Raw genomic sequence first — 22,623 nt, 5'->3', positions numbered from 1 at the left:
CTCCTCCCACTCATTGTGAGGAGTGAGGACCCCGCCTGTAGAGTAGTCTCTAGCCATAAACGGAGGGAACAGTAATGGCAGTGATGTCTCCATGGTAACACTGTTGTCATGGACACAAAGACAAGTAAAGAGACACATTTATGCCATGTACTTCCTCAAAGTCAGAACTGCCGCATGATAACATTGAATGTGTGTTGCTGCATTGTATTGATGAATCCTGAGCATTTGATGATTCAAGCATAATGTAAAATGTCTGTTTATTCTGACTCATGTTGAATTTTATTGTTTCCATTTTGCTAGTTTACAAACTTTTTTAATTAACTGTTTGAGTCATTGTGTGTGTCAGTTATAGATCTAGCTCGCCACAAAGGGGCAGCATCTTCCCCGTCTTTTGATTGATTCTCCAAAAAACGATGTCAACCTTGCTTCCTCTGGAGTGTTAATTATGTGATCAGATCCTTTACTTAAGTAAAAGTAAAAAAAAGCACACTGGAAAATACTACAAGTTAAAGTACTGCAATCATATCCTTACTTAAGTCAAAGTATGCAAGTATTATTGTCTACATTAACCTCCAGTATCAAAACTCAATGTGCAGTCAAATGGACCCTATAGCTGTCTGTTATATATTATGTTTTTAGATGAATATAACTCATGTATTAATGTTTATGTTACATTTGACTACTGTATATGTTTGAGTTTGTGCTAATCTAACTATTATATAGTAGTTTAAGCAACATAAATAGATCCAATACAATCATTATTTGGTTTTAGCATCACTGTTAGTGACAAAAGTCTATAAATACACTATTGCAGCCTATTATCAGCTTTGTGATAAAGCATTTTCCAGCTGATCCAAGGGGGTTTCTAAATAGTTTATCAAGCCCACGTAGGAGAATTGTTTCCATATAAAGGGAACACTTCATCTTTCAGTAAATAACAAAGATTCATTGTTTTCACTAAACAGGAAGGGTAAGAAAAGTTTAAATCTGAAAAATAGCTGCATCTGTCAGTACTTCGCAGTTCAAGTGGGTGTCATGTACGCCATTGTAAGCCATACAGATGGTGACACAGTTTAACTTATATATTTATAGTAAGTTATTAACATATCAGGGCATTAAGCATACAACTAATATGGGAATGAAAACAAGGTATAAGGATATTTTACTGTTGGTGTTCCAGCATTTATATATCTTAAATCTATATAACTCAATATATTACTGAAACCATCAGCTATTCTAAAATCAGACATTTAAGCTGATGTGATTTGCTCCCTTAAATGTCTCTGTTAAATATTTTTGAGATATGACAAAAGTTTGCCCAAGGTAATAAATAAGCTTAAACCAAACAAACATTTTTTTCATTCTTTCTGAAGTCTAAAAAAGCTTTTGGCAGAAATACTTTAAATGCTTATAAAGACTCTTACATAAATGGTTGAAGTGACATCATCTGTACTGAGACTAGCTCAAGCACGTTATCTGTTATATCAGAATCTCATCCATCCTGTGTTATATTATATCGATGTATAACATACAATAGTCTCACTATTCGTAACACTTCCTCTTAACTTTATCTCAAATATATATAGTTGTCTTCCTTGATGTTTCATGAAAACAAATATAGTCCAATGTTTTTTAGAAAGTAAATACTTTTGAGATATTGACATACAGATGTTTTCTTTAAAGCAGTCAATATAGATGAATGAAGCTTATTATCAGATTACTTACAATACTGTTTGTGTGTTAAGTATATAGATGTATCTGATGTTTAAGATGCAAATAGATACAACTGGTTATATCATGTACGAAAATGCAGATAGGACAGACACATTCCATTGAGTTTATCTAATCAAATTGGTAATAGTGGATAAATAAGTGTGCTCCCTGATAAATATTAAGGACTAATATGTTGGGTTGATGCTTATGCTTTTGATCTATTTAAGTAAGATTTGGAACACTTACTTGCAAAAGGTTATTGTGACAATGTGGTTTTGGTATAAATAAATAATATTTTCTCCTTAAATCTTTTATTGTGTTAACACTTGCAAGGTGTATGACTAATACAGTAAGCTACATTATCATTCAACAGGCAGGTATTTATAAAACAGTTTTGTACAGTTTTTAGAGACATGCTGTGCAGTTAATAATATTGTTAGCTGTAGGAGTAAGATTCAGGTTAGTAGACAGTTGTGTAAACCGTTGTTTTTGTTTACTGTAAATAACCATTAGTGGTGAGTGGTTGACAGCTTGACAGCTTGACAGGTGCTTTATTTCCAGGTGTTTCGCTTTCTTCAGGTACGGTACGCCTGACGTCATTCCAGGTTTTTCCTGCCCTGTCCCAGGATGTCTCCAACTTCTCCCAATGACACTTTACACGGAAGTCCCGCCCTCCAGCAACGGCAATTGGATCAAAAGAACAAAAACGGTTCATGCTGCAGTCTGATTGGCTCCTGGAGTTGTCAGTCAAAGTGCAAGCAGAGTTTGAGGTTAGGCGTCAGGTGAAACTCGCTCTGGGAGGAAGAACAGACAGATAAAACTAAGTTCGCATGAACTTTCTTGGACGTTTTTTATACTATTTATGAATTTATCCACCAAAGGAAACTTTTAATATCCACCACCATCAACTTGCAAGATGAAGAGCTTGAAGTATCGATTGAAAAAGCACGAAGTTACCATCACAGTAAGTAGTTTCTTTTACTAAGTTTTGCTAACATCCCCGTCTCTTGACAGTTAATTAGTTTGTCCACAATGCTAATGCTAGGCGTTGTGTTTGAACACCAGGATGGAAGGGGTTTATTATTTGTAACCCTGAACTACTGCCCTCAACAACCACGCTATGTGCGGTCATGTTCCCACGGTGGTGTGTGTGGAAAACACACCGACAGCAAGTTTAGGCACCTGCATCTCCGCGCTAATGGTAGATGTGGCCCTGGCACTGGCTTATTACTGTAGTGCCTTCAGGTTTAGAGTTTGTTTTCCATCTGACCTACATCAAGAGCAGCTGACTGTGTTGTTGTTATTCACAAATCGCGGCAGGGAGCAACGTTCCTCAAATCAATGCAGCAGAGCCCTTTCTCCTGCTTGTTATTACCGGGAACACTCAATCTGAGCTTTAATTTGAAGACTGTAACCTCACGACCCCTGAGAGCTACGGTTTCTAGTTATTGAATGCAGAAGCGTACCATCAGATGTGAGACGTGTTCTGTGGATGAAGTTTCAGTAAAAAATAAATGCAGTTGCTAGATAAAAAGGTTGCGACAAAATTAACTTTTTTCTCCTCTGGCCAAATGGCTGAATGTTCACATTTTTGCATACAGTCTCTCAATACATGATGCTTGTTTTTTTTAGCTCGATTGTGATGCAAATCAACTTGCCATGTGCATATTTTACCAACATATGGCTGGTAAATGTGCTAATGTTGTCCCCTGTGTACACCTAGCTTAACTGATACAGTGTAGTACAACAGGAAGACGTTCAGTAAGAATAGCAATACCACACTGTAGAAACAGTTGACCTATCACTCTGTAGTTCAACCTCATTTTAGTCTTTTATTTATTCTCAATGGCAGAAATGCTTTTTCAGCATCTAAAATGTGGACATTTCTTTCTTTCTCTGTTTTTAGTAAACTGAATATGTTGGGATTTGATACTGATAAAATGGGATCACCTTGGACAGTGTCAACTTTTTTCCATCCTGCACATATCATTGGTTGCTTTCCTAGTGTTAGTCTTCATTGCTGTCAGCGAATTTGACCTGATACAATGGCAATTTATGTATGTCCTTACTTAGAAGAAATGCAGTCATCCCACCACAAAATAGAGGATACTTAAAATAGTATACATAACGAACATCTTTATAGAATGGTTGTGGGTAACCATCATGGCTCCGTGGATACACTATAAGCCCCTTCAGGAATGTGTCAGAGATGTTGTATGCATGTGTTACAGACAGTATTGAATGAACAATACAGTATAATTACTGGCACAATGTCTAATATCCATCAGGTCTATGCTTTCCACCTACAGTAGGCCATCTTAAAGTCTGTGTATTCCTCCCAGTCCAGCTACAGCCTATGAACTCTGCCTATGGACTATTGTCACTACAATTGTGCACCGTTCAACGTGCAGTGGGTGTTTTGGCACGGCACTCTGTTTCCAGCTCCCACAATTACCATGAGAAAGGCTCTCAGCCAGGGGAGCTGTGTGTGGTAAACTATCTGGCCCTTTATAAAAGGGAGGGGAAAAAAGCCTTTTCAGCAATGAAATGGTTTTGTATCCGCGTTGGTTGGTGGTTGTCTCACCCCTGCAGCCAATCAGAATTCAAGTCAAAACAAAAAAAGCCTGTTTTTTGCCCCGCAGCATTTTCTGTACCATTTGTTTAAAAAAACACCTCAGGAAAAGCTGGAGGTATGCTGTGTTGACGAAACACACATGACATTTTACACAGGTCTGTCTGAGGGATGATTTCATGCAGGCAGATACCAAAGATAATGTGATGGCCATATAAAACGTAGTCTAATCTTTTTTTAAATGTATTTTAAGTTGCATCGTGCCTTAGTTCTGATTTGCATGCTGTCAACAGTAAAGGCAACGTTTTCCTTTCAATGGATGGTTCATCTTTCACAGCTCAATCCTGAAATCTTTGATGATCATAAAACGGATAAATCATATCAGGAAGCATTACATTTACAGCCACATCTTTCTGTAACTGTTTCAGATGCATGCTTTCCTCTTTGTTACACAACGCTCCGGATCTGAACTCACTCTTTCCTGGTGTGGTGAATAATTAAGCTAAATAATACGTGTGGGAGAGGCGAGGGGAATTTGAAAGGAAACTTTATTTGAACAAACTATAACTGAATTCTGTCACCTTCCACTCCTGTTATTATCTTTACTCTCTCATCAGATAATACTACATGGATGTGCTTTGATTGTAACTAACTACGAAGCTAGGAAGTTAGCCTTTTCTTACCAAATTCCAAGACATTCCCTCCAAACCAGCTGTAGATGAAAGGCAGGGGGAGGTGTGTATTTGTGTCTCTGGTTTGCAGGCAGGGCTCCAGTGTCTTTTATTCTCTTTTGTAGAAGACTATTATGTTAAGGGTGAACTTTACAAGGCTCCCCATAACAAGCAGCGACATGTATAATAGCATACAATCACGGAAAGAAAACATTCATGATCATTTCATATCATTTTGGCAAAAAAGAGATGCATTATATTTAGCCTTTATTTATACAGGTGTAGATCTCATTGAGACACAAGGTCTCATTTTCAAGAGAGACCTGTCAGTGGTAACACCACCACACAAAGTTACAGACAGACAGGACACTAAACACAGAGGCAACACTAAAATACAACATCGTCAACAAGTAGTCATTAAAATCCATATACAGTAGTCAGATATAGCAGGTGCAAACACCCACAGATGATTTCTCCAGCTTTTTTAAAATGAGTTTAAAATCCATGATGGGTATCAAAGTGGTCAGCTTAAGTTCCTGCTGAAGTGTGTTCCAGGTCGAGGGGGCAGAGTATGATATGGCTTTTTTCCCAAGCACCGTGCGTACTGAGGGGACGGACAGAGTGATGTAATGTTGAGATCTTAGTCTATAGCTGTACTGTTTGTGTGATATGTAAGTAGTAGGGGCAGCAGTCCAAGCATAGCGGTTAGGGCTGTGCGATTATGGCAAAAATCATAATCACGATTATTTGGTCAATAATTGATATCACGATTATTTTGACGATTATTCATTGACCATTTATTGAACTTTAAAACAAATAATATTTTACCAATAAACAAGATCAATAAATGTGTTGGAGCGCACTTCCAAAACCATACTAAACATATATTAATATGATAAATAAAAATAAATTAAACCAAAATAAATTAAATCAAACATGTTGCAGTGCACTGTCACAACCTACTGAAAACTCCTTAACATATAGCCAACATTTTGGTAAAACATATTCAACATATTCCACTCAGTTAAACGTTGAAGGCTGGCCAACCGTCATGGTCCAGAAGTAACAGGAAATACATATTGAACTACAATTTAAGACCAAATAAAAATGTTTAGGCCACCATGGCAAATGCTGGTAGGGCTGCTCATGTCATCTCTTAAAGATTGTTTGCAAGAAATACCAGCCTGTTTACATGGTCTGGTTTCAGAGATGAGCGCAGGCAGGTGACGATATTGCCACCTGTACTGAAGACCCTCTCTGAAGAGGAACTTGTGGCAGTGCTGCCACATATGACACAGGAAAAAAAGAAAAGACTCTGAAGAACCCTTTCTTTGCCATTATATAAAAATAGTGTTGCTACAAAAGTATAAATTAGGCTTACTAATAAGACAACTCAGATCTGAAGCTACACAGTAATCTGCTGCAGCAACAGTGCAATAAAAAAGACAACATTAATAGAATCAAACCCATTTTTTGTTGCATTTTATTAGAGTATAAAAAGAAATGCCTTTTAAAATAGGATGCAAGCAACACTAGTTTCTGAACTGATAGACTATAATCAATTTAAACAGAACAGATCTTAATGTTTGCATTCTTATACCATTTTGTACAATAATTATCATGAATAAATTCAAACAAACCAAAACTTACAGCAGATTAATAACGGTATCTAAATTGAGTTTTTATTATATCAAAAACCTGTTGAAATGCTGCTGTTATTTTTACTGTCCCACAAAAGCGCGTCGCAGCCTCCAGGAAAGCTTCTTTCATAACTTCGCCGTCTTCGAAAGACTTCATGTGTTTCGCAAGAACGTGACTGACACGTTAAGATGCTCTGGTAGCAGCCTTGCTCTTGTTGTTGGGCCTGGTGAAAATGGACTGCTGTGCATTTAGTTGTCCTTTCAGGCCCCTCCCCTTTTTGAGTGTAGGGCAGAATTAGGAGGGAGTTCCGTCTCGTAGCGTTTGTGCACTGTTTTGAAATGCCGCTCCTAAATTACCCTTCTTCGATAAAGCCACGCTCGCATTGCAGATGAGACAGATGGACTTTGAATTGGAATAGATACAAAAATAATGATCCTCCCACTTGGAGTGAAAATTATATATTTTGGGCTTTTTTGCTTCTGCCATAATTGCGGTCTTGTGTGTGTGCGGACTGTCACTCCTGTTGACCATCCATGCTGTTGACACGGACAACGTCAGCGAACTAGTGCACTGCTCACCAGCCACGCCCGGACACATGGGGTGAGGCCGGCCAATCACAAAGCTTTGATGCGTTCAAGTGCATTATTCTGGCACGGGAACATTATGTTACAGGACATTAACGATAAAACAGAATATTGTTGTTCTATTTTTAGACACATCTCGCGATCGACTGGGAATCTCCCCGCGACCCTTCTTTTTAACTAGTTGCTGCTCTTGTTCTGACATCTTCGCTTGCGCTGAACACTCACAACACATGTCACTCCCACGTGGCCGAGTGGGCTTTTAGGGAGGGGTGAAAGCACACCCAGCAAAATAATCGTATTTTGTCAATTATGCTGTTTTCCTAATCGTCGCAAGCCATAATCGTAATCGCGATTAAAATACGATTAATTGCACAGCCAGCCCTAATAGCGGTAGAGATGAGTTTGTACCAGTGCAGTGATCTGCGCATTGATAATGATGTCCAGTTGACTAAAGCGTACAGCGTGCAATGGTGTGTGAGGGGTTTACAGTTGGTTATTGACCTCAGAGCCCCATGGTAAACAGCGTCCAGCAGATGAAGGGAGTGAGCTGAGGCGTTCATGTACACAACATCCCCGTAGTCCAAGAGCGGCAAAAATGTGGCAGCTACAAGCCGTTTCCTCGCACTTGTGGAGAAGCAGGCCTTATTTCTAAAAAAGAATCCCAGCTTTAATTTCAATTTCCTTAAAAGATTGTCAATATGTGGTTTGAAGCAGAGATGTTCATCTATGGTGATGCCTAAGTATCTGTACTGTAGGTAACAGCTTCAATGGGGTTATGCTGTGCAGACATGATGCAGGGAAGAACAGTTGGTAACCTTTTCTTATTGGAAAACAACATGACTTTTGTCTTATCTGAATTTAACACAAACCTAAGGTGGAACAGATGTGACTGAAAAGTGTCAAAAGCAGACTGCAGACGTTCAAATGCAAGCGCAACAGTGCTAGCACAACAGTACACAACAGTATCATCTGCATATAGATGTACAGACGCATCCATACTTTGACCCACATCATTTATATAAATAGTAAAAAGGGTCGGTCCCAAGACCGAACCTTGAGGAACGCCTCTGGGCACATTAAGAAAGCTTGAGGAGAGACCCCTGAATTTTACACATTGCTTGCGATTTGAAAGATAGTTTGCAAACCAACCAACAGCTTGGTCGGACAGGCCTATATGGGATAACTTCTGGCACAGAATGCCATGGTCCACAGTATCAATAAAAAGGACTAAGGCTGTAATTTATAATGATCCTAATCAGAAATACATCTGTTATCAACTCTTCCGTTATTAAATCTGTTTATTAATGCAAATAATCAGTTGCTTGTTTTATATTAGTTGCATCATTCCCAGGCGACATCCTCAATCTCTTGTTTTGTTCGATCAACAGCAGACCCAAGTTTAAGCCAGACATTTAAATAAATAGAAATCTTAAGAAAACACAATTTCAATAATTGCACATTTGTTGTTGATCAAATAAGGGATTAACAAGCAATGCAATAGGAAATCACTCATTTATCTTTCACTTCACAAAAACAAGGCATTTATGTTTAACCACTATTTAATACGTTTTGACATCGATTATTTTTGCAATAAAGTAAACGACACGTATAATCATTCTATTGAAAAGTAGATCCTTATCAATAGAAAGGAAAGCCAAATAAAATATCAAGATAAGTATGTCATTGGCTGGATCACGATGTCATGTTTGAATATAGCTGGACTTCTCCAAACCCCAAAGCTAGCCACAAAGCCTAGTTTTTTTTCTAAAAGAAATATGTTGAAAATGTTTCAGCTTTAGCAGAACTTGGCAGTTATTCAGAGTTGAATCCACAGACACAGGAGCAGACAGGACGGCTTATGGAGGAAACAAGGGGGGGAACTGGATTCCCTGGTTAGTTTTGAGATTAGTATGAACACACCAATTACAGCCTGCTGTCCCAGCAAACATCTGTTCTGTCACTTGAGGCATTCCACTATGTGTTGTGTGTCGGCTCAAAAGAAAGTAAAACGGGACACAATCATGAGCCGCAGGGCACAGTAGAGGTGAAACTGTCTGACATCTTTCTCTGTTCCCCACATGAAAGGTCTTCCTTGGGCAGTTTCATCCAACAGCCTTGCAACACCACAATGAGAAGACCACACAACGCTGCATGGCTTTGCAAAGGCTTGTGTTATGTCATTTCAGACAATTTCCTTGTTCCAAAGATTCAATTCCCAAGAGCTTTAGTTGCATTCTGCTCGCTGGAACATGAACAAGCAGTTCTGTCATGAGGTGTTTAGCTTTCATTCCCTGTGCACTGCACTATTGATTTTCTGTGTTTGTGTACTCCTTTTGATATGAATAAGAAGGGAAATAAGGTTTGAAGTTACAGCTCTGGGAAATATGAAGAGACCACTGCAGCATTATCACTTTCTCTGGTTTTACTATTCATAGGAATGTGTTTGAGTAAAGTTAAAACAGATATATTTTATTACATATACTACTGACAAAATGTCTCTGTGTTGTAGTTCAACAGACACTGGAATGGAATGGCTGCCATACATGTAGAGATTGAGATTTAGGAAAGATTAGGAGAGGTCGCTTCATCCGGAGCTGTTAACAGTACAAAGTGAACTGATGCAGTTAAAAAGGGTTGGTTTAGTTTAGTCATATTTTGCACATTGCACTTTTGTCACAAGAACAGTTCCTTTGGTACAAAGTATATGCCAACAATACATGGCGTCACTCATTTTTCTACAATATTGTCATGGTTCGAGACCAACAACGTCTTCCTATTATGTATTCTTGTAAACTTTAATTTCAGGTGAGCAACTTAAATACATGTACTGGAACAAGATGTTGTCACAGCAATATAAAATAGATATATGAGAGGGAGTATTGATCCGATTAACTTTCTAACCAAACATTTTTCATGTTATTGAATTGTGTGTGTGTGTGTGTGTGTGTGTGTGTGTGTGTGTGTGTGTGTGTGTGTGTGTGTGTGTGTGTGTGTGGTGTTGTGTGTGTGTGTGTGTGTGTGTTGTGTGTGTGTGGTGTGTGTGTGTTGTGTGTGGTGTGTGGTGTGTGTGTGTGTGTGTGTGTGTGTGTGTGTGTGTGTGTGTGTGTGTGTGTTGTGTGTGTGTGTGTGTGTGTGTGTGTGTGTGTGTGTGTGTGTGTGTGTGTGTGTGTGTGTGTGTGTGTGTGTGTGTGTGTGTGTGTGTGTGTGTGTGTGTGTGTGTGTGTGTGTGTGTGTGTGTGTGTGTGTGTGTGTGTGTGTGTGTGTGTGTGTGTGTGTGTGTGTGTGTGTGATGATAAATGCTGCAAAATGAAAGTCCTTTTAATGGTGCACCATGCTCCCTGTGGCGCGAAACACGTTTTAATGGCGCTTTACGATTAAAATCTGATTATGGCAAACTAAGAGAAAGGGATTATTCTCATTAATATTATTTCACCAGATTCTTGATGGACTGCTCCATCGATATTCCTGTGTTGGTGTGTTTCTCACCGTGTGTATTGTTCCACTAAGAGTTTTTGTACCTACCAGAAAAATGCAGTAGCTCGTGAACAGTATTCCTATTTTCAGCTGTATTTGTTTGTCTCATTAATACTAAATTGTTCCTGTTATATTTCCTATGACGGTTACATTTAAAATGATTAATTCATTTGTCAATTAATTATTATTATATTTTATTTATCTTGATAATCATTTAAATATTTTGTAAGCAATGATTCCAGCATTTTTCAGAAGGCAGCTTTTTAAATGTAAGGAAATGCTGTTTTTCTATCTCTTTAAAATGTAAACTGAAGTGTTTAAAACTGTTGATCGTACAAAACCAAGTCCCTTTAGGTATGTTTAATACCTCGGAAATGGTCCGATTTGAATCTATGGCATCTATCAGGCTTGTCTATTCTTAACCTCATTTTCTCTGTTGTACACAATTTCAACCGCAGACGGAGGCTGCTCATCAAAACCGATGAAAGCCCTTATCAGTGATTGGTTGAACTAACTTTTGAAAAATCTTTTTTTTGAAGATATTAACACAAGGTTTGCAAATCAAGAACTAATCTGAATACATTTTAAATTGATAATAAACTATGAATTCAATAAGAGGCAGCTTGAATTGGACCAACAGAGGTATCTCAATTGTTTTAAATCAAACACTGGGGGTAGTTTGTTTTCTGTTATCTGAACTTTAATTTTTAAGTACCGTGGTTGCTTTTTGAAGAGACGCTGCATGAACCTTCAAAGCCTTTTGAACTGTGATCAGGATTTTGCAAGATTTTATTAATTTGTTACTTTATATGAGCGTACACACTATACTTCCACTTCTTCTAAATTAATCTCATCAACCCTGATTTGCAATAAAACCCATTAATTACTGCAAATAAAAACATAAATGTAGTGCTTACAATATTCATATTTTAAGCATGCAATATGGAGTATAGCAACTTTGATAACTTTAATGAGTTTTTCACTGGCAGATTCATATTTTATATCTTTATTATTTATAATCAGTTATTAATACATTTTGTTTTGTATATTCACATATTTTCCAGGGCTCTATTATTAACGGGCAACATAAGAATTGTGAGCAAATGGAAATCAAACCCCAACTGTTTGCCATTAGAACTGAAACTTTTATAAAAACAAATAATGATTGGTGTCCATCTCGCTCCTCTGTGCTATCACCTGCTGAGGCTTTTCAAGCGGCTCCCTGGAGGTTCAGTAATGGTTTTTTCTGCAATTCAACCCAGGAGTGGTAAAAGATGCAGTGGATTTGATCAGCAAATGGATGTCTGTGATGCAGCGACAGAAATACATTAGTGTCTTTGTGAGATATTATTAAGTTGAGAGTTTCACTTATTTTCAAACATGGACATTGTAACGTCTGTGCCAGTGAGTTCTATCTGGGACCTTAATCGCTGCTTTCCCAATCCAGAGAGAAATGGCATGTAGACAAAATGTCTGCCAAAGTAGAATCAGTATTTATCATACTGCCATGTTACAGAAAGATGAGAAGTTTGTTGATTTATAATCATAATAAACAGTGTGGGAACTTGCAGCCTCCTGGACCCCTGAAGAATCTTTCAGAAGCTGCTGAGCTTCGTTTAAAGCCCTGCGGACACACTTAACGTTATCAAGCAGCAAGTTAGGGTCTCAACTCGGAGGCCCCCAGCAGGCATTCCCTCTGCTGGTAAGAAGGCTTGGGATTAAGAAAATCCTCTTTTCCTCCCTCATTTTCAAAGTATGTGTTTTGTCTGCTTTTTGGGCTTGAGTTGGTTTAGACTAAACGTTTCATTTGAGTTAAACCTCGGACGGACTACAAGACCATTTCAACCCTTCGTCTGACAATTGCTGTCAGACTAAATGACTGGTCTTCTTGCTGCACTGTCAGGAAGATGTTCAGCTGGACAAAAAGAATGCTGTCACACTCATGTATCCTAGGGATCGCCCATACCTCATTGTGTGTCTGAAACACGTTTTTCTATTCATCCACAACAGTGAAAGGTAATGTTATAAGATTGCTCTGTTGTCTCTACCTTCATGGCAAAGATTCCTTGTACCTTTTTGGAAAACATAACCAAGATTTAGCTCCTTTTATTACCTATAGTATCCATTTATTTTAACTTGAATAAAGAGCAGTTCTGTGGTTTCATATATTTATGGATTGCATTTCATCAAACGGCAGCAGTGACTTCATCAAAGTTTATGAAGTAAAAACTATAAGTTTAGGGAAACCTTTGGCTTACAAATGAGCTGGAAGATAAATGATGTTCTTTTGGTATGACTTAGGTTGAATTCCCAACAAATCAGGTTACCATTCATTCCCATCTTTGAAAGAAATACAGCTCTATGTCAGCTGTCAGGTAACCAGCTGGTCTTGAAAGAGTTCAGTAAACATCCCTGCCTCTAGTTGCCATTGGTTGCAGGCTTCAAACAACAAGTATAAGGCTAAAAATAAGGAATAGCAAGCACTTACCCAACTGCCCAGGAGTCTGTGTAAAGGCTGAACACATGGATGCTTCTTGAAGCATCTCTGGGGAATTGGAAAATGTGCAGAGCTCTTTCTGTTTATGTCAAGCTGTGGGGAAATTAATGAAGAAGTGGGGTTGGAAATATCAAGCTCTCAAAAGTTCTCTGAAAGAATATATTGTTTAATAAAATATAAAGTCCATTTGTGCTACATTGGATTGTGAAAGTTAACACTGCTGTCACATAAATTGGCCCTTTTTTTTGTTTTAAATCAACGCTGTCCTTCTAAGAATAATAATAATGCACCTAAGTTATTGTGCAGGATAGCAGAGAGAAAGATGCTTTTAAAAGTCTCTATGTTCAGCTTTCAGTACTTTTATAGTATCTGCATGAAACTCTGGAGTTTAGTACCAGTCGTCTATGACTCTGTTAAATCACATCAGGTTGAAACCCAGCATTTCCTGATTTTAACAATAAAAGCCTTTAAATAACGAGATCACACGGGGCTTTTATTGTGAAGAATTAACAGGAAATTGAACGTATTTACCACAGTATTAGCAGTGCTTTTTGTAAGCGGCTATCCTTCAAGTCTACTACTAAGCCCCCCATGCTGATTCGTACGTTGGCAACAATGGCAACGGTCGAAGCTTTGAAGCATTTGGGTCAGCCCTATTAGGGGTCCATGAATCCCGATATCACATTTCATGGCAGTGGGTTGTAGGAGTTGACATCTTGCTTGGAACAAAGGACCAACTGGAGGCTCCATTCTTCCCGTTTGTATTTTTCAGAAAAATTAGCAGTTGTCTTTCTTAGTTCTGCAGATTTCATGTAGAATAGCATATCCTAGTGTGTTAGTTTGCATAGACATTGTACTTATAGTGACTGCAGGAGGCGAGCTCTCAGGCGGGCTCAGCAGAAGTTTATTTAGGCTGGACGTTGTGTTGTCTGTAGAGTAGGTGGTAGCGTGACGGTCTGTGTTTTTAGGATTAATGTCTGGCTCCATGGGGGCAGGCACAGCCATGAGGTCATCTCAACAGTGTCACCCGTCTGCGTTCCCATGCTGAGAGGAGACTGTGTGTGTGTGTGGTGTGTGTGTGTGTGTGTGTGTGTGTGTGTGTGTGTGTGTGGTGTGTGTGGTGTGTGTGTGTGTGTGTGGTGTGTGTGTGTGTGTGTGTGTGGTGTGTGTGTGTGTGTGTGTGTGTGTGTGTGTGTGTTGTGTGTGTGTGTGTGGTGTGTGTGTGTGTGTGTGTGTGTGTGTGTGGTGTGTGTGTGTGTGTGTGTGTGTGTGTGTGTGTGTGGTGTGTGTGTGTGTGTGTGTGTGTGTGTGTGTGTGTGTGTGTGTGTGTGTGTGTGTGTGTGTGTTTGTGTGTTGTGTGTGTGTGTGTGTGTGTGTGTTGTGTGTGTGTGTGTGTGTGTGTGTGTGTGTGTGTGTGTGTGTGTGTGTGTGTGTGTGTATATATTATATAGGGCCTAGATACAGTAGGTGGACTGTGAATGTGTAACATGAACCATGACGGGTTAATGATGGCGAAATGTTGGGGGAGGTTGTCATGTGAGAGGGGGGCTAAGCTTATTGACTGACTTTGGGTGGGCTGGAGCTGACATCAGCCCACACACACACACACACACACACACACACACACACACACATACACATATGTACAGGCAGGCGTGGTGTGCAACAGGAGCACAAAGATTCTGCTGATGAGGGACAAACTGCTGTGAAATGGCACAGACTAAGCCCATCACGCTGTGCTCTGTGTTTGTATTTTTCTGACTCATTGCAGATTAGACAAGTGTCTCTGCTTTATTAGAAACTTAAAGTAGGTTAAACCGTTTTTCGCAGTCCCCCCTCTGCAGAAAAGACAGCGTGAGAAAAATGTGATGGATCTAATTGAAGACCGGCGTTGGCTTCCTATGTTGACTGAGTTTTGATGACAAACACAAAGTGCGTCTGAGACGACTGACTGATTGTAGCAGATAAGAAGGAGGGTGATGTGACTTCCAAAGGTCCACGTGTTTTGAAGGCATTTTGACATGTGTAATGAGACTTTTCCGGGAAGACATGCTTCTCCAGAGCTTGGTCATGAGGAACAATAGGTGTAGCATTTTACTCCTCAGAGGGGCAAGTCAACACATGCTCTGTAGCTACCTGATCGTTATCTTACACCATGGGTGTCGGGAGATGTTTTCAGGAATTGGAAATAGCAGCTCAAATGTATTTTTCTAGGCTTTATTTTCCCAGTTGTATTATTTTCTTATCAGATGTCTCTATCTAAAACTTGGCAGATGTGATTGAATAGAATGTGTACACTAATGAATACTGTAAAGTGGTTATAGAAATGTTATAACCTTTGACTAAATGTAATTCTAACCACTTAGCTAATGAAAGTTAATTATGGCAACCATTGTTTAATAAATTGCGTAAGATGTCAGAGAAATATTTTTGAGTCTACGCATGTTTTTACAAAGAGTTAGTCCTTTTGACCTACCCTCCAGTCACATTCCTGGCCTTGCCTGTGTGTGTGATGACTTGTGAGAGCTGGCCAAACAAGCATCAACACCAGTATTTCTGCCCAAGTACTAGCATGCCCAAAGAGCTCATATTTAACCAAATACGGCTCTGTAAGACAAAAGACTCCCGTGTTGTTTTCTGTCATTTTGCGTCATCTTTCGCCTTCAGGTGAGATAGAAGAAAGAAAAGCTTTCATTCTTCACAATACTTGCTTCAACCACATTAACATTAAAGCACAGTTGTCACATCCCTGATTGTTAATAATTTCACAGCCCCACGGCTCTCTGTCTGCCCTTGTTTTTTCACCTTCATATCCTCAGACCAGCTGCAATAATATCAGCCATACCAGAGGACATCTATAGCCAAAGCCCTCAACCATGCTTGTTTTTAATTCTCCTGACAGTGTTGTTTTAATGATGGCTATTCAAACTTGTCAGTTAAGCCCGTGGTATTTTACAGGAAATTGCTACTTTAACATTACACCAAAGCTACAGAACTTGTGCCTTCATAATTATGTTTGCTCTCAATTGATTGGAATGAATTCATTTCTTTTAAAATGCTTCGAGCTAAGTGTTAATGTCAGCATCGTCTTAACATACTGTATTCTGATTCTGAGTGACATGTGGTTCAGCAGGTCTTTACCATCTTCACTTTTTAATTTCAGGGTGTTCTCTTGCTAAGACAAAGTGGAACTAAAGCTGATAGGATTGCCATTAGTTTTGCATGTATTTGTTCTAAACTGAAGTATACATTAGACCCCTTCTATACATTTGACCTGATTTTGGCGTTAGAGGAAATATCATTGGAACACTAAAGTACTTGATTCATTCTCCCCATGAATCTTTGTAAAACACGTTGCCCATCTATCATTCAGTATGTCATATTTCAGTCTGGACAAACTGGTGGAACGACAATCATCCCAGGAGAGGAAGATGTCAGAATGAATTAATTATGTGTTGGATGTCAGGGACTACGGATGGAAATGAGCTCAAAGCTCAAATCCGGCATTTACACTTGAAGCATTATTTGTCTAAAGTGTTCATTAATGTGCATTGTCCCTGATTAATTACAATTTAGGTGGATATTTAGTTTTGTACATGTCAATTGTTAGACGCTTTTATCCAAAGCGACTTGCATACATTAATTACTTACAATTTGTGGTGAAGGGTCTTGCCCAGAGGCACATCGACATGCTGCCTGCAGTGGGGATGGAACCAGTGCTCCCCTGATCTGAAGATCAACACACTGACGCAATAAGCCACAGCTTTTAGTGCGTGAGTTTCTTAATATAAGTGGCATATTAGTGTTTATATATTTACATATTGTTGCGGCTTGCATTTTCCCTTAAATTGAGCAGTTCATTACAGACTAGCTTCATGTGAATGGATCATTGTATTTACTGCCATGAAACGGCACACGTTAGCTCTGCATATCTTAGTTTCTGACTTCAGAAACCAGCAGTGCACCTTGTAACCATCTTATCAGAACAACTGCAAAGTGTTCCCTTTTTAAGGCTCTTCCTGCTGAGACAAAGAAAAATATATAGAACGGTAACAATATTCTTCAATAAGCTTTATTAATCTTAAAGTCACAGTATGGTAGAAGCCATCACATGTATTTAGTATAATTGCCATATAAAGAAATACACAAGTTATACTTTAAGAGAGGTTTTGTCCAGATTCAATTATCTACTTTTTTGGATATCAACTGATAATGGAGTAGTTTGACACATCTCTCCCATGAATGGCACCATTGTCTTCCTAGAACTATCTATCAGAAACTATATTATGGTCTTTTGTATTTAATTATCATGTGAAGACTGCCTTCACTAGGGACTTGAAGGGGGCAAAGGTCACAGAGTTTGGGTAACTGGAAAGCCGAGCTCCCTTCCTGGCAGTGGGTGTCGGAAGTAGAGGAAAATAGCAAGGAAAAGCATTGCCCTCTGGGTCATAGGTCATCTAAAATGGTGTGACCCAGCAGCTGGACCAACTCCATATTGATCTGTGGGAAACATTAGTGAGGATAGCTAAAGAGTGCTTCAGGAATCCATCGGTATTCAACTTTACTACACAGGTTTATTGTGTTTGGAACAGGCTCAAGGCTAAACGAAAGCATTGTAAAATAGAGGTATGTTATCAGTTTTGATCAGTATCTGAGGGCAGCCTGCACTTTGTTTTATTTTCCTAGAAATAACCTTACTAAATCATCTAGCGTTGTATATTCTGATTGAAGCTTGCTGGCAAACTTGGGAAAATTAGTAATGTTTACAAAAAAATCCACATTTACTGTATATTTGTGTAACTTTGTGTATCAAAGCACCTGTAGTCACACAGCATGTTGGTACATTTTCAACAAAATGGTAGTACTTTGTTTCTTTAATTATCAAGTCTAACTATATTTTTAAAATAGGAGGAGAGTAACAAAACAGCTGCTCTATCAGTTCTTAATCAAGTAAAAATAACATGCCGCTTTTCCTGCTTTCAACATGGCTTTATATTTTTGCTGTCGAGTTTCTGCAGCTCCCACTAGAATGTAAGGAAGAAGTGTCATCCCCCCCCCCCCCGAGGTTCACAGTGTGACTTAGGCAAGTCTTGACACAGTAATTGTGACTGACATAGCACATATCGCTGGAGAGGATGTACCCTTTCCTTTGTCTCCCTGGATCCAAACAGTCCAGGGTGATTTAGACCTGTAATGTGTGTGTCCACCACCAGAGGGCGTGTCTGTCTGTCCGTCCTCCAGCATCCAGTCCACACTGCCCAGCAAAGTGCTCAGTGTTTAGCAGCGACCCAGAAATGCTCTCAGTGCCTCATGTGCATAACAAATCAGAGCCCCTCATTACTTTTGACACTTGGCCTGATTCATCAGTGGGGACTTGGCCCAATCAGAGAGGAGCTTTCACTCCGAAGTATCTATTTACCTGTCCCATAACAACAGACTGCTTTCAGGAGGGCTATATGTTGTCACTTTCTCACCTCATAAAATGTTCTTTTACTTTGTTGTTTCTTTAGATATTCTTTCTCTTCCTCCACCATTCCTGTGTCTGCCCTTAAAGGGATGTCACTTTCACTCCTCATGCCCAGACAGTTGCTCAATTTCACCACTTCGTGCACCGGTCTATCGCCACAGATTAGACAGGGGTGTGTATTGAGGTGGCTGGGGGACTGTAGGTGTTAAACTGCTACTGCGAACGGCAGTCCCAGAAAAACCCTGTTTATGTGAGAGGGTTGCAGTAGACATGGAAAGAGAAAACAGTGTCCTTAAAAATCCTGTTTCCCACTGAATTAACTTTAACTACTAGCGGAAGTATGTGTTTTAAAGGCACTCACTCACAGGACAAGACAAACTTGTTTCTTAATGGATAACTGCTTTGACCAGCATTGTTTGTTCCTGTATTGTCATTTAAATCCATTCTTGGGTGACAACTGTGACTCATGTACTTTCTACAGGCTTATGTTATACAGTTACTGGTATTTGAGCTCTCTTGTCATTAACACGGATGCTACCAGAGTTTAGGCTTTTCACTTCCAGGGTTTATTACACAAATAAATCAGCCTGAACTGAGAGGTACACATAGCATGCAGCTATTATAATGTCACAAACCGGTATGTCTAGTTATTAATGATACAACAAATATAAACAGTTACCTCAAATCAGAATAAAGTAGCGCCACACTTCTGACCAAATAGCTGCAAAATGAATGAACACCCCATCAGCCTCGCCATGTTAGCATGTAGAGGTTGGACACAGTATCTAATCTTAGAGCTCAACTATAACAATGTAACAATGTTTGTGTGTAATCTGTATCACTGTGAACACTTAATATGACACTGTGGTGGTCACAGAGCCATGTTCTACATCTAATGTTGTAGTTATGTAACATTTGAATAACAGTGGACACAATATAATTATAATTTGATAGTAATGGCATGCTGTGTCTTGGAGTTTTGAGAATCCAAATTAAGCAGTTTAGTCTGCATCATCATCACACCAAAATAGGCATTAAAGGATTCAGAGCTGCAAAGCCTGCCTGACAACAATCCTACGCCTCTATGCACAATGTAAGAATAAATGGTCGCTGTAATCATTTCTCTTCAACTCTGGCCATGTAATTATCTCTTTCAAGCATGACTAACATGTAATAGATAAGGGGTGGGAGAGGATGTCTACAGTCCTGGTTTTTTTAAATTAAGGAGGTATTGTTTATTAAGGAGGTATTGTTTATTAAGGAGGTATTGTTTATTAAGGAGGTATTGTTTATTAAGGAGGTATTGTTTATTAAGGAGGTATTGTTTATTAAGGAGGTATTGTTAATTAAGGAGGTATTGTTTATTAAGGAGGTATTGTTAATTAAGGAGGTATTGTTTATTAAGGAGGTATTGTTAATTAAGGAGGTATTGTTTATTAAGGAGGTATTGTTTATTAAGGAGGTATTGTTTATTAAGGAGGTATTGTTTATTAAGGAGGTATTGTTTATTAAGGAGGTATTGTCAAGTATTTGTCGTATTCATTTCCATCCTTGCTTTTCCACAGATAGTGTTTCTTGCTCATCTGTTGTTAAGGGAATTGTGTGGTCCAATCACAGAAAGTGGTGCTAAAAACGTTTACATTTGAAAGACACCTTGATTTTCTGAAATCTCATATTAGCTTTAGATTACTTTCTTATTGCATCTTTCACAAAACCAGGACTTGGTTATCTTCCTCATGGCAGTCACGCTAAGAAGGTAATACCCCTTAGTGGCCAATATGAACACAAAGAGTTAAGAACTTGTCCTTCAGGCAAATTAGGTTTGATCCATAATGTAAAGTACTTATCTTACAAATAAGTACTGTAAATGGTCTGTACTTCTAGATACCTATCCCCCCCCACCCCCTCACTGCAAATGTCAAAGGATTTCATTTCATGACATAACGTCTCTTCACTATGTCTCCTAAGATCATAAACATCCTCATTACCATAAGCTTATGAAACCACATGAGTAGTTTGGCATCGGACACCACTACTACTTGACATATTGGCATACAGCTTTATGTTTTGGCTTTGCTCTGGGCTGTTATCAGATGACCAGTTTTATATTTCCTGCTGATGATTTCATCTGGGAGGACATTAGAGGACCATTAGTCTGGCGGAGGGTCCGAGCGAGGCAGGAAACTGAGGTGTTGGAAAGAGTTACAGTCCGCAGACAGTGATGGAAAACCTGAGGATGACAACAGTCTCCATCTGACACCCAAAATAATCTGTGTGGACAGGTAGAAGTCTAAACTGGCTCATCCAGTGTCAGGTGATGTTTTGTCCTGAAGGTCACTGTGTCTAAATAGATGCTTTAGGTAATTTGTTTGTTTCAGTTGCACGCAGCAAGGGATGACTGCTTTGCAACGACATCAACAACTTATGACGCAATTGACTCAGGGGAAGGTACAATTCCAGGACAGCTTGTTTTCGAATTCGCCAATTATTATTGTAATAATAGCATATTACATTTTCTATTTGACTTCTCTGCATATAACAGCCCCTCTCTTTTTTGAAGCCTCTCTACCAGTGTGGCATTAGTGATGGCAAGGTTAATTGAATGGCTGGTTCACTTCCTTCGAAAACAACGCAATATCTCTACATTTCCCAAATTTGGTCCATATTCCCAGAGGGACATTACATTCTCATCAGCCTCACCTGTACTTCCTGTTTGGTGCAAATTAGAAAATAATAGCATGAACCGACTGAACTACGGTCCTTTATAAACCTTCTTTTGTTCCTGTTGCTGAACATCTCAGATGTTAGCCCATGGGAATGCGGTCTACCGATTTCATTTTCATAATCCACTGATATTATACCATCATTCCTTTGAAATATTTAAGTGACTTTTAAACTCACAAAACAATGAACATATTTACCAACATATGTATTGTAAGACAGGCTTTTTTAGCCTTACACAACTTAGATTAAATGTTGTTGAACTCAGTCACCTAAAATAAACTTTACACATATTCATGTGCTTACATTTCTTGGCATTATTCCAGCATATGAAAGTCAAGCAGGGAGATACATTTACGTCATGATATGAAACTAGATATCGTCATGTGTTCTCGTCATCATCTTTCCTGCTCTTAAAGGCTGCAGTTACGTGATTTAAGTTTAGATCATTTAACTACTCTGCGTAAAAACGAAACTTACAAATAGCTATGACCAAATATTTTATGAAGGCACCAATTATCAAGCATCCAACAAGCATATAAGTATGTATGATTGTGTCAATAAGTGAGTTACTACTGCAGTGTTCACTCTTGCCTGCTAACTAGATTCCCAAACAAATAGGCACACGTACACACGTACACACGTACACACCCATGTGAGATATTTAAGTGACCAATGTCCAGCATGCTGCGTGGCTAGGTGCCATTTTGGCGCCTTTGTCTCTATGCTAGGGCGAGCAGCTTTCGTAAGTTGAGACCGACTTCTTCATATGACATGTCATGCGGAGAAGGTCTTTTTGCATGTTAGTGGATCAGTGCCGCTCTGTTAACGCCAGTCTGGCAGCAGGCAGTAACACGAGGCTACAGGGAGCTGATGCAGGCGGTAAATTAACCCGTTCCTGGCTGTATCTGTACCTGTTTGTTCCTGGGTTGTTTACCTAAAAAAGTAAAAGGTTGTACTATTAAAGTGTGTGTGGGTATTAGCGTAAATGAAGAGACAGGGTAGTTGTAGTTTTTGGTGGGGCTGCAGACAGCTGGTTGTAAAGAGTCTGACATCTAGCCTTGCTCCTGTGCAGCTCGGATCAGGGGGCTTTGTAGCCCCACCACCCTCTTTAGATGGATGGGTTAACAGCAGCACTTGGCCCCGCTGGCGTCCTGTGAGGGTCACTGCCGAGACCACTTCAAATGTGCAAACCATAATCCCCCTCTGACATTAATATTTTCAGATGGAGGCAAGCTGGGTGCACAGTGGGGGGTGGCAATGTAAGCAAGGTCTTTTTGGCT

At 39.2% G+C, this 22,623-nt stretch overlaps 1 protein-coding gene across 4 annotated transcripts in view; it reads left to right on the top strand.

Moving 5' to 3' along the window:
• The first annotated feature begins 2,474 nt into the window (after positions 1–2,474).
• uacab (uveal autoantigen with coiled-coil domains and ankyrin repeats b) overlaps positions 2,475–22,623 on the top strand; it is a 52,361-nt gene continuing 32,212 nt past the window's right edge. For all 4 annotated transcript variants that reach the window (XR_004569462.1, XM_034221153.1, XM_034221155.1 and 1 more), the window contains exon 1: positions 2,475–2,677. Coding sequence is in view for 3 of the 4 variants with exons in the window: in XM_034221153.1 (XP_034077044.1) it covers positions 2,630–2,677 (48 nt within the window). In the remaining variant the exon portion in view is untranslated. The remainder of the gene's footprint in view (positions 2,678–22,623) is intronic.

The sequence above is a fragment of the Gymnodraco acuticeps genome, unplaced genomic scaffold (genome assembly GCF_902827175.1).
Source record: "Gymnodraco acuticeps unplaced genomic scaffold, fGymAcu1.1, whole genome shotgun sequence".
In the NCBI taxonomy this organism is placed as follows: domain Eukaryota; kingdom Metazoa; phylum Chordata; class Actinopteri; order Perciformes; family Bathydraconidae; genus Gymnodraco; species Gymnodraco acuticeps.
The sequence above is the reverse complement of the archived record's forward strand: the minus strand, read 5'-3'. Positions and strand labels throughout refer to the sequence as shown.